The sequence below is a fragment of the Podarcis pityusensis genome (genome assembly GCF_964106645.2).
Source record: "Podarcis pityusensis genome assembly, chromosome: 7".
NCBI lineage: Eukaryota > Metazoa > Chordata > Lepidosauria > Squamata > Lacertidae > Podarcis > Podarcis pityusensis.
Window position 1 is genome coordinate 88145180 of NC_138031.1, and position 13102 is coordinate 88158281.

At 41.4% G+C, this 13102-nt stretch overlaps 1 protein-coding gene and 1 long non-coding RNA gene across 2 annotated transcripts; one reads left to right on the forward strand and one right to left on the reverse strand.

The window, feature by feature from the left end:
• The first annotated feature begins 5707 nt into the window (after nt 1–5707).
• Nucleotides 5708–6974, forward strand: SMIM26 (small integral membrane protein 26). The gene is made up of 2 exons (XM_081015250.1): nt 5708–5926; nt 6749–6974. Exons 1-2 carry the CDS (start codon nt 5758–5760, stop codon nt 6937–6939), a joined length of 360 nt encoding a protein of 119 aa, XP_080871376.1. The 5' UTR covers nt 5708–5757; the 3' UTR covers nt 6940–6974.
• Nucleotides 6975–7982: 1008 nt separating this feature from the next.
• On the reverse strand, nt 7983–13097 carry LOC308482262. The gene is made up of 2 exons (XR_013989164.1): nt 12874–13097; nt 7983–10201 (listed from the first exon to the last, which is right to left on the reverse strand). It is a non-coding gene; the product is annotated as an uncharacterized lncRNA (long non-coding RNA).
• Nucleotides 13098–13102: the final 5 nt, after the last annotated feature.

Consider the following 13102-nt stretch of genomic DNA (forward strand, 5'->3'; position numbering starts at 1 on the left):
TAAATTTACAGGCGGCATCTGACTTTGCTACTGGTCTGTTTTCACAGGATAGAAGAAAAAAAATGCCATTGAGCTTTTCTTGCTATATTTTGGGTCAAATGTGTAATGCAGGACAGAACACAAACAGGAAGATGAATATGCATTTTTGCTATTGTAGTTTTGTGATTCAAGTATGCACTTGCCTGTTCGTTACCAGAATGGAAGCTGCACCTCCTATTTTAAAATGGTGCTTCATCGATGCGGAGAAGGCATTCGACAATGTTTCATGGCCGTTCCTACTAAAAAGCATGGAGAAAGCAGGGCTAGAGGGTGAATTCATGGAAGGAATAAAAGCAATTTATTCGAATCAATCTGATAAATTTATTATAAACAACAATTTGACAAATTCATTCAAAATTGAAAAAGGAACAAGACAGGGTTGCCCTCTATCCCCGCTTTTATTCATTATGGTATTAGAGGTAATCACGACCAAAATAAGAGCAGTACCAGAGATCCGGGGGATCAAAGTAGGAACGAAAGAATACAAACTAAAAGCATACGCAGACGATTTGATGTTATCTCTAGAAGAGCCGCAAAAAAGTGTTAGTAAAGCTCTGGAAGTATTAGAAGAATATGGCAAACTATCCGGTTTCAAATTGAATAAATTAAAGACAAAAATGTTGACTAAAAATCTGGGAAAAGTTGAAATAGAAAAATTAGAGATACAGAATGGAATCAAGGTGGCCAAAAAATAAAATATCTGGGAATTTGGCTAACTACAAAAAATATAAATTTAATTCAGGATAATTATTTGACAACATGGAAGGAAATTAAGAAAGATCTAGATACGTGGAACAGAGTGAAACTGTCGTGGTCGGGAAGGATGGCGGCAATAAAAATGAACATACTCCCAAAAATGTTATTTCTGTTTCAAAACATTCCAGTGATTAGAGGTTCCACAATATTTAAGGATTGGCAGAAAACACTTTCGAAATTTATATGGCAAGGGAGAAGACCGAGAATTAGATTCAAATTACTTACAGATCGAAAAGAAAGAGGGGGTTTCTCGGTGCCAAATCTGAAATTATACTTTGAGGCTTCTTGCCTTTGCTGGATCAAAGAGTGGATCAATCTGGAAAACACGGACCTGTTGGACCTGGAAGGTTTCAACAACAGGTTCGGTTGGCATGCCTACTTATGGCTAAATAAAGAAAAGGTACACAAAGGGTTTTCAAGCCATATTATTAGAGGGCCGCTATATGAAGTTTGGGAGAAAAATAAAAAACTTTTAGAATGGAAAACACCCTGGTGGTTATCACCAATTGACATCTTAACAACTAAAAAAGCAAACATGGAAGGAGAAAGATTGACTTATGAAGACCTATTGATAAGATCAGAAAGCGGCTGAAAACTGAGAACATATGAGGAGTTGAAAGATAAGCTAACAGGCTGGCTGCAGTATCATCAAATAAATGCAATATGGATGGAAGATAAAAAGGCAGGGATAAGTGAGAAAAAATCCAAATTTCAGATAGAAATAATTGAAGGCAAAACCAAGTTATTATCCAAAATGTATGAAATATTATTGGAATAGGACACTAAAAGGAGGTCATGACAAAATGGGCAATGGACTTGGGATACAATATAGAATATGAAAAGTGGTCGAAATTATGGTGTAGTGGAATGAAATTCACGGCATGTGTCCCACTCAGAGAAAATTTGGAAAAGATGATGTATAGCTGGTACATCACGCCAGCAAAACTAGGAAAAATGTACAAAACAGGAAATAAGGCCTGCTGGAAATGTAAACTTAAAGAAGGCAATTTCTACCATATGTGGTGGACTTGCGAAGAAATGAAGAAATTTTGGGTTCTGATTTATAACGAGTTAAAAAAATGTTTAAATACACTTTCCCTAAAAGACCAGAGGCCTTCTTATTAGGAATAATTGGGGACGAAATCAAAAAAGAAGATAAGACACTATTCCAATATTCGACAGTAGCGGCTAGAATATTAATTGCACAAAAGTGGAAAAGTCCAAATATCCCAACGGTCAGAGATTGGCAAACAAAACTATTTGAATATATTGAACTAGCAAAAATGACGCAAAAAATTAGAAACCAAAAAAATACAAAGTTTATTAGCAATTGGAATAAATTTATGGTATATATTGAAGGAAACTATAGAAACTTAAAAACTACAGCAGGTTTGATATAAACCTTACGATGCGCAAACCATTGACAATTATTAGCTGCAGAAAAAGGAAAGAATTCTTATCAAGAAGCCCAAAATCGGGAGGGAAGGAGGTCAATAGGTGTGTAGAGGAAAGATTTAAATATTTAAAGATATAAAGATTCAAGGAATAAGACAAAGAACTGTAACGGAAATTGATGTTATTTTTGTGTTATGTATGGATATCTTTTTTTTTTTCTTCTGAAACTGTTGTTTTGTTTTTTTCTTTTGGTTACTTAAGTGAAACTCAATAAAAAGAAATTTAAAAATAAAATAAAATGGTGCTTCACGTCCATCTACAATATCTCCACTAGAAAAGCCAATAGCAATCTGTAATTCAGTGATCTATGGAAAGTGTGCAGCGCTTGCTTGCTTTCCCTTTTTGAGAGGGAGGGGTGTTCTGACAATGCTCCAATGAATTCTGGGCTTCCTTGATGAAAAGTTTAGTAATAGCAAGGAAAGCAACTGACAACTATTTTCTCTACAGCTACCAGTTCCCCCCTGAAATATACAATTAGAGAGTGTTAGGTCCTGTAAGTCTGGCTGACTAGCACCCCATACAAACTGTATTGTTTAGAATGGGCCTTGGATTCCTCCATAGAATCTATTGGCTGACAAATCAATATGAAAAGATTCCCCTAAACGTAGGAACTTTAAAAACCTGGTACAGGGGCAAGCAAGGCTAGCCCTACAGTTAGGCACCTTCCGCAGTCAAAATATTTTCAAATACTATTAAAGGGCAGCAAATTGTCTACAGTTATCACCCACTAAAACTGACAGGTTCCTACTGGACTTTCTGCATAAGGCAGTAAATTACTCAGTGGATGGAACTGATGATACTTTTCCTTCTGTGTTCCCACCCTTCGTTAAGAGTCATTACTGACTGCAAAATTGTCATTCCTGAGCTCCTATGTGGTGAGGTTTTTATGTTAGTTTTGTTCAGTATCATATTTAATCAATTTTCTTATAATTGTTCAAGCATTCACACTTAAGGCATGTCTGAACTTTAATGGGAATGTTGGGAGGAATTAGGTTCAGATATTCCAAATAATTTCTCCTTGAGTCTGAACTTTCAGGACAGGTGTCAGGGACTGGCAGGGCTCTGAAGTGTGTGTGGCAAAGGCAGGGGACCAGGGGAGTGACCCAGGAGAGGGGACCAGCAATTTATGGGTTGTCATGCCACCCACAAGGCAGGAGCCAGGGCTTGGGAGGAGGGAGAGTCAGGGTACTCTGAAAAGAAGAAGAGGAGGAGTTTGGATTTGATAGCCCGCTTTATCACTACCTGAAGGAGTCTCAAAGCGGCTAACATTCTCCTTTCCCTTCCTCCCCCACAACAAACCCTCTGTGAGGTGAGTGGGGCTGAGAGACTTCAGAGAAGTGTGACTAGCCCAAGGTCACCCAGCAGCTGCAGGTGGAGGAGCGGAGACGCGAACCCGGTTCCCCAGATTACGAGACTACCGCTCTTAACCACTACACCACACTGGCTGGTGTGCAGGATGCAGCGGAAAAAGGGGCTGCTCAGGCAACAGACGTGTCAGTAGACGCTAACCTTCTCCTGCCCCACGTTCTCCTAGAACTGCTGCCAGAATATGACAATGTGAGGGAGTGATTTGTGATTACTCAACAACCCTAAAGTTCAAACTGCATCACTGTGTATGTATTTTAAGGGAGTGGGGGAGAATAGACCTGTCCTTGAAAGCTGTTGTTGCGCAACCCAACTGCACAATCTTGTGTAACCCAACTGATTTCCTACTTGGGAGTGAAAGAAGAAAAAAGGGGGTGGGCACGAGCATAGCCAGGATTTATTTTAGGGGAGCAGGACCGAGTTATCTTCAACACAATTGATAAGTATTGTCTGTTAAGTATTTTTATTTATTTACTTGATTGGGAGGCAGCTGCTTGTTAGCATTTCAGTCCCAAAACTGGCTACACAAAGAAGCAACTTGAGTGAGGATTGCTGCCTTAAGAGAAACCCCATTGACTTTTTTCTGAATAGACTGGTTAAGATTGCACTGTTGTTGATCCTCTCTCTCCTCAGCGGCTTTTACAGTCCTCTGACACTGACTCCACAGTTTGCTGCAAAACACTTTCCTCCACTGTAAGTTTGTTTGAGCTGTCTTGACCCCATTGCACACTTGTTTGAGCTGTCTTGACCCCATTGCACACCTGTTTGAGCTGTCTTGACCCCATTGCACACTTGTAATACGGCCAGCCTGTCCATGAGGCAGACTGAGGCAGCTGCCTTGGGCAGTTCCAGGGGCAGCACCCCATGGGTGCCCCACCTGCTCCCACCTGACCTCAACAGAAGCAAGAAGCAACAGCTGTGGCTTCCAGTGAGATCTTGTAGAGCCCCGCAAGATCTTGCTGGAACCCCAAAGCCGCTTCTGCAGCAGCTTCTCACTTCTCCAGCAGTGGGGTGGGTGGACAGCACCTGCAGCAGCAGCACCAGAGAAGTAAGATGTGGCAGCAGCTAGCAAGTTCTTGCAAGAGCCCTGTGAGGGCCCACCCTAACCCAGATGTTTTCGCATGAGTGAGGCTTAAGTGGGGTGGAAACAACAGTGTGGATGCGTGGGGAAAAGATACTTCCTATTTCACATCTGGCGCTGAAATGTGATGGACTGCCACTGCCTGTAATAAAAACAGTAGGCTACATAAACGCAGGGGTTTTTTTTGTTTTTTTTTAAACAAAACAAAACATGCGCCTCCTCCAACCACAGCAGCCTACCATGCAACATGGGTGTGGTGGCAGCCGTGACGGGGTCCTTTAATCTATTCTAGGTGCGGACATTTGGATTAGCTTTCTTAGAAATGCTTTTAGAACTTTTATTCCCTGACAACTATATTCTCCCCAGGAAACGAGACCCTTATCTGCAGTTTTATTTTGTTTTTGCTTCTACCATTTGGGGCCGGGTGCGGTGCTGCTTAACCGCAGCTGCCATTAAAACCTTCCGCGCCGACATTTATTACTACTATTAAATTCGTTGGCCGCTTTTTCTCTTGCCCAAGGCAACCCAAAACGGCTTACAACCAAAAATTCCCCCACGCAGCGCCGTCAATAGGCTTATTGAAAAAACAAGGAGCCTTCAGAGGCGCCGCTGTGTCCTTTCAAGTGTATTTGCAGCAGGAGGAGTTACTGGTTTGGTTGGTTTGTGCTTTTATTATGTACTTTGCGGTTTCATTCTGTATTTTATGCTGGAAACCGCCTTGGAATTTTCGGATAAAGGGCGATATAAAAGAAGAAGAAAAATTATGATTACTGGTGCTCCAAGAACCATCAGACCATCATCTCGGCCGCGCCCGGGTCGCAGGGAAAGGCGAGCGATTGGCTCCAGGCGCGGCCAATGGGAATGAAGCATTTCGCCCGGCACGCGAAGGGGCGGAGTCAAGTCCGAGGGACCAACGAGCGAGGGAGGCCAGACTGGCGAAGAAAAGGACAGGAAGTGGGAGCGGAAGTGCGTAGCGGGGAGCGCGGGCCTGGTCCTCCCCGCTGCCCTCGTCTCTGTCTCGCGAGTTCCGGAGCCCTGCCAAGCAGTAGAGGTCGCGCAGGATGAATGTGTGGCGGGCCTGGAAGGCCGTGAGCAGCCGGCCCGCCATGGTGTACACCTTCGGCGTGTGGACCATCCTGGGCTCCATCTACATCTACACGTATTCCCGCGTGGCGAAGGAGAAGGAGGCGAAGGAGGAGCGGGAGAAGACCGAGGAGGAGCGGGTGCTCGGTAGGATCCTTCGCCTTCGTAGGGGGACGGGGGCCGCTTGCCCTGGAGCGCCTCTGAGCATGTGTAGAGTGCCCCTTTTCCTTTTAGCCCCTTCCTCTTCCCACCAAAAGAAGCACGCGCACGCGCCCCCCCCCCCGCTTTCTAAAAGCCCTTATTCCCCCCGCCCCGTTTTCCAATCTTAGAATAATAAGATTGCAGAGTTGAGGTCCCAATTATGTGGGGCAGGTCTTACCCGGAGCCCCCAATATTTTATTCAAGTTAGCGCCCTTGACGGTAGTTGCAGTCCAGCAACATCTGGAGACCCGTAGGTGCTTTACGGATGAGCCTTGCTTTCTTCAAATATTGATGTTGTAAATGTCCTAATGCTTTCTTCTGTAACAGGAGAAGCGGCTTCCCAAAGCTGTTTGACTGGGGCAGGGGGCGGGGTACACCTAAAGGTAATAGTCTGCAAGCTCTGAAGTTGTGCAGAACTTCTGCACATTGCCACACTAGCTAATGGGTGTCAAATTAAATGCGCTTGAATTATTTATTTTTGAATTGTTTATTGTCTGGGACCAACTTAGTGATAACTCCCTATATTTCAAAGTAAGGTTTTTGTGCAGAACTTGATGGCAGCAATCATTAGTGCTTTGACAATGCACTTTGAAGTGTCCTTGTGTAAGTTAAATATGTGTAAAATAATCCATTCATTTTTAAAATATATTGTCTCATCCATCACGATGCTTCAAAAAATGATAAATAGCAAAAAACAAATAGTTTTTTCTCTTAGGAACTCTTATGAAGTGGGACTTTTGCCTTTTCTTTTCTTTTTCCTGCATTTAGAGAATGCAACTGGATTGACCAAATATGTTTCAGAAGATGGACGGAGGAAAGTTGTTATGTTTAGAACAGCAGAGAAAGGCTTTACTTTCAACATGACGACAACTTATAAACCAAACTTTGTGCCACTGTCAACTCGCCTGCATAATTACATACAGTCATATTTTGATGATACTACTAGATCAGAAAAATAAATGATTCTGAGCAAAAATTCTCAAGATACATAAAATGTCAGTATGTTTTATATTTTCTAAACTCACATGAAACCCAGTCTGAAATAACAGATATGTTATCAGCAGTTGCTTTGAAAAATCAATGGGTTTTCTAGACTGCCTCACTGAATTTGAGTTTTTTGTGACCTATTAAAATTTGATATCTATTGGAACATTATTATTATGGGGTTTTTATATACTGTGCTGCTTTTCAGCTCAAATCTCCCCCAAAACACCTGTTAATAGAAGAAAATGTACAAAATAATCAAAACAACATAACATAGCAAAATCTCAATAAAAGAGGAACAGAAGTGTTCCTAAGCTTTCATCACCCCTATATCCCACATCTTTAGCACCTCAATGGGGCGTGGGGAGGGGAGTTACTAGTGTGTTTTGTTGATGTTTTTATTACGTATTTTTGGTTTTATCATGTTTTTATGCTGTGAACTGCCCTGAGATCCATGTATGAAGGGTTGTATACAAATTAAGCTAAGGAGGCAGTGAAGGAATCATAGCATGCATCACCAAGGAGTTGTCTAGGCAGAGTTGTTGCAAGTGGTCTGGAAATGATGGGCACCAGGAGCACATGGTGATGATTTGCAAGCAGCTTGCAAGGCATTCTGAGGACAATTGCTTGACCTCATAGTGACTTAAGATGCTGCTATTACAGTAAATCCAGCTAAGGTGTCTAATGCAGTGCATGGTCCAGTGTTATGGGGCCGTTTCTAGTTAATGCAGCCTGATGATGTGGACAGGATACTTGCACAAATGTATTCAACCGCATTGCCTGGAACTTTGCCTTTCCTGGCTGGTGAAAGCTAACTGAAGAGAAGTTGGACTGAGAGTGGTGAACCCATCATCACATGGATAGGTGCCAGCCGTCTTTAAAGAGGGACACCCCCCCTCCAGCCTTCTGGATGGCCTGCTCATAGAAACCAGGGCAAACTGAATGTGACTGGGCAGCAGCTAGGGTGGCCAGGTATCCTGTTTTGCAGAGGACAGAGCTCTGTTTTGAGGGAATTCCCCCCCCACAAAGATTTTTATTAGTTTTCACAATACAATAAAATATTATCTAGAACAAATAGAATCAAAGAGATGAGAGAGAAGAACAAGAAAAGACACATAATAAAGCACAGAATTATGTGTATATAGTCCTCCATCATAATTATAGCTGAATCTTCAATCCACAGACAAAGAAGTGAGTTTTCCCAGCTCTCAGCAAGGAGCGCTTCCCCCTTCCTTAGCCTCACACCCTGAGGAAAATTCATTCTGGCCTGTCTCTCACACAGGTCCCTCTCTTCGATCCATCACCTCTCTGTATGTATATCTTCATTTATCCCAAATATAAATCTTCAGAAATCAAAACATATAAGAACCAAGTTAATAGAGTGCTATCAAATATTAACGATCGTAAAACAAAGTAAAGGAGAGGGAGGAAATTAAAAGAAAAAAATAGGCTTCCACTTTTCCATCTGCCAATTATTTGTATATCAATTCAAAATATTTAACATATACACTCTAGAAATATCCAGCTTTTTTCCATTCTGCTAATCCCAGATTTTCAAAAGAGTATGAGGAAATAAAAGATCATTTTCAGAGTTGGTTACATTATAGGCAATTACATGAGATGTATAAAGAAGATAACAAGAAAGGATTTAGTTACACCACTTCTAGATTTCAAAAGGAAGTAATAGAAGGGAAAGTGAAGTTGCTGAAGGGTGCATATAGTATTCTGCTAGAATGGGAAACAAATGATGAGGAGGTGAGATCGGTCATGATCAAATGGGCACAAGATATAGGACATAACATACAATTTGAAGATTGGGAAAAACTGTGGAAAACAGATTTAAAATTTACAGATTGTTCTCTTCTGAAAGAAAATTATATGAAAATGATGTATAGATGGTATATAACACCAGTACAGATAGCAAAAATGTATAAAACTGGGTCAAACATGTTGGAAATGTAAAGAAAAGGAAGAGACCTTCTACCATATGAGGAGGGACTGCAGAGAAATTTTAAAAAATTGGGAAATGATATACAATGAGTTGAAGAAAATGTTTAAAATGACATTTATTAAAAAAAAAACAGAAGCATTTCTGTTAGGGATTGTAGGACAAGAACTGCCAAGGGGAAAAAAAAAATTATGTATGCTACAACAGCGGCAAGAGTCTTGATTGCACAAGGATGGAAGAATGAGGAAACCCCGACAAAAGAACAGTCGCAAGAGAAATTGATGAACTATGCAGAAATGGCGAAATAGACATGCAAATTGCAAGACAAGGACAACTGTGACTTTAAAGAAGAATGGGAGCCTTTTATAAATTATTTAAGAAGACAACAAAATGAACTGGACTCCTTGGCAGGTTTTGAATAAACACAGAAATTTATTGAGGATTAACATAGTAGACAGATATAATATAAGGATGTATACAATTTTACAATATGCAGAGGTTAACGTGTTTAGAAATCAGAGAGGAGCTGAGGGAAGTCTTAGGGGGGAGAGAGGGTTTGCTGGGGAGGTGGGAGGGGGGGGAATAATGAAGATTATTTGTTTTGATAATTTGTTATGTTGAAGTTGTTAAATTTTTTTTTAAAAAAGATTGTAATCCCCAATTTTCGTTTCAGGCATCCAAAATTCTTCTTTTCTCAATGTAGCTCTTCATTAACTACTGTTACCTTCAAATGTCCAAAATAATATTTTTCCAGTTCCTTGTGGCAAGTTTCTCTTCATTGGTTCCAATGAAGCTCAGAAACATAGTAATCCATATTTGTTTGGCTGTAAAATTATTAAAGCATTGCCATTTTTCTTTTTTTCAATCTTTTGATCATTTTAGTCTCTAGAAGATGGGATACTTTTTCTGTTTGTATATTCATTATTCCACAAATCTCATCAGACACAGCTTTGAAAGCACATTCAATGTAAAAAACAACTATGCTTTGATCTGTCTTGTGCTCTTCTTGCTGCAGATTCCATCATCAGCTCCCACCTTTCCAGCAGCCATAAATCTGTTTCCTCAGCTACTTCCTGTTCACCGTCTGCAGGTTCTGCATCTCCCATTCTTATCTGTAGCCCAATCTCCTTAACCATCTCCTTTTAAGTCCATTAACTGTATTTTAAACAGGTCTTGCATGAGTTCAAAGATCAGGGATGTTTTTTTTTGTGTAGCCATGATTTAAGGCTGTCTTCGCTTCCCTGCATCATGTGAGACTGTAAGAAATTCCCACTTTCGTTTTTCATCAGCTCAGCACAAGGAAACAAAGATTTACAAAAGACGTAAAAAATAAGTTATATGCAATTCCAGTCCATTTTAATCTTCCCAGGCAATAAATTATTTAAGCTTGAAAGGGCTCTGCCTGTTATCTGATACTTCTTTTAACCACCTGCAGCCTTTTTGCCTCTGTGTGTTATTTACCGTATTTTTCGCTCTATAACACGCACCCGACCATAACACGCACATAGTTTTTAGAGGAGGAAAACAAGAAAAAAAATATTCTAAACAAAACAGTGGATGTATGGTTTTTGTGGTTCATGCTATGGCCACAGACATGTGATCTGACTGAGTTTGGAGTAGCCCAATGCAAAAATCCTGAGGATCCATGTGGATCCATGCTTTGTAACCACGTTTTTGCACCACTGCGGCCCCAGGCAACAGTGGGTGCGTGATTTTTTTGGTGCAAGATGTAGCCATGGACATGCTATGTGATCTGATGGTGAATTTGGGGTGACCCAGTGCAAAAATCCTGAGGATCCATGTGGATCCGTGCTTTGTAACCACGTTTTAAGTGGGGAGGGAAGGAAAAGCACTCAAGGGACAAGGAGCACACGTGGGGTGTGTGGAGAAGGATGCTGTTAATAATGCAGGCGAGGGGTTTAAGGGGAGAAGGAACACGCGGGGGTGGGTGGAGAAGGATGCTACTAATAATGAAGAAGAGGGGTATAAGGGGAGAAGGCTCCTCTCCTCTCCCACTTTGCTCCTTTAAAGCAAGCAGGCTCTGCTTTTCTCCCTCCTCCCCGCTCATCCCCGGCTTAGCGAGCTGAAAAACTTTGCTGCTATTTATCTAGCTGAGTGGGGAGGAGAGAGAGATAGAGAGCCTGCTTGCTTTAAAGGAACCAACCGGACAGGAGCCGCTTACACTCGTGTAAGCGGCTGCTCTCCCCTCCCGCTTTGCTCCTTTAAAGAAGCAGGCTCTCTGTCCCTCTCTCCTCCCCACTCAGCGGCTCTTCTCCCGCTTTGCTGTTTCAAAGCGAGCCACGGAGGAGGGAAGGAAGGGGAACCATGGATCCTCTGCTCACGACTGCAGCAGATCCCCCCCGCCATCTGTAGGCATTCCCTCCATAACACACACACACACATTTCCCCTTACTTTCTGGGAGAAAAAAAGTGAGTGTTATGGTGCACAAAATACGGTAATTGGCAACTAGAAAATCCAGTTTCTTTCCAGTTGGTGCTCGAGCCAGTATATTTGCCTCGCTGTAGACGTTCTCTCCTCCCCAGAGATTTTTCTCCCTCCCCATGATGATGATGATTGTCTTCTTCAGAACATCTGAGGCTGTGCCCTTCAACACCCCATTTAGTTCAAAGGGGACTTATCTCCTGACCACCTCTCATTACTACTTAATTATCTCTGCTAGCGGGAGCGCTAGCAGATGATATCTCAATTTGGCATATTTCCAATTGGAATTTTGTTTTTGTTTTGAGGGAATTCTTGGTTCAAAAGAAGGAACTGTAAGAAAGGGAGAGCAGGGGCCTTGTTGCTGGTTTGGAGTTTATCTGCTAAAGTTTATCTCATGCATCACCAAAATGAGCAAGGTTTATATGTGCTAATTTTTATATATTTAGAAATAATTTACTGTTAATAAAACTGGAAATTCATCTCAAACCAGTTGCTGGCATAAGACTGTCCTGAGAGACAATGGAGTGTGCCTCCAGGGGTGAGGTGAGCTGGAGAATCACAGTGCCAGCTGTGGCTGCAGAGACCGATAACTTAACTGCTGCCTCCCGTGTTGTTTTTGCTGTGTCAGCAGGAGCAAAAAGTACCAATTATGAACCTCATGTAAATTAGATTAGAGGCTGGACTGAAGCAGGTGTCATTTTTAAAAAAAAATGATATTTATTGGAAATTTTTTTTTAGAGTTACAAAAGAAAAAGTAGAAAAAGAACAAAGAAAGAACAAAGAAAAACACAAACCACATCCAACAATACAAAAAAACCAACAAATTAAAAAAAACCAAAAATACACCACAAACTTTTAAAAACAAATCCATTTTTCTCAAATCCTCAACTGTCATTACCTTCTTTCTTTGACCTCCTCCTCCCTTTTTTTGTATCCTGGTTGTTAATTGTTGCAGCAAATCCTTTCCATATTTCATAAAATTCTGTCATTACATTACCTTAAACTATTTTAATCTTATCTTACTATAAAAAACCTTGAAACTTAAAACTTAAATCTTATTTTTACCAACTTCTCATAACCATAATATTCTTACATAATTCTTTAAACATTTTTACTAAAGCCAAGTAATTTCATTCCAACATTTTTCTAACATTCCATCCACCCTGTCCCCATACAAAAAAAATTCTCAGTAGCAGAGCTCAATCTGCTGAAACTGCCCCCTGCATACAGAAGCCGCCTACACCATTCTCACGCCCGCAGACCTGCCACACTTTTTTAGTGTTTCAGTTTTGAAATGTTGTATACCCCCCCCCCCATGAAATAAGATACGAGTTTAAAAAAGCAGGAAAACATGCTGCTCACTTTTTTCCCTTTTCCTTCGGGGTCGGGTTACAGACTGCTAGGATTATTTATTTGTTATTTTTTCCCTGATGGGGACTCAGTGCAGTTTACAAATAAGAATATGAAAAACAGAGAGAACAAATGCAAGTAAATATTGAAAGAATATTTCTCATACACACACACACACACATCATACAATCACAGAGTTGTAAGGGGACCCAAGGATCATCTAGTCCAACCCACACAATGCGGGGATCTCCACCTGCAGTCCCTGATCCAAAGGCTCCCCTTCAGCCGGCGGAGGGGCGGCTCGGAGGGGCGAATCCTGGCGACGCCTCCCTGGTCTCTATGGTCCGCTCCTCCCGTCCCAGGCGACCCGGAAGTTGGCGAGGCTGCCTCCCTCTGC

Bases quoted from the DNA above. Each gene is read 5' to 3' on its own strand.
- SMIM26 (XM_081015250.1), top strand. From the start codon at position 5,758: ATGAATGTGTGGCGGGCCTGGAAGGCCGTGAGCAGCCGGCCCGCCATG. The intron at 5,927-6,748 runs GTAGGATCCTTC...TCCTGCATTTAG, and splicing joins CGAGGAGGAGCGGGTGCTCG to AGAATGCAACTGGATTGACC.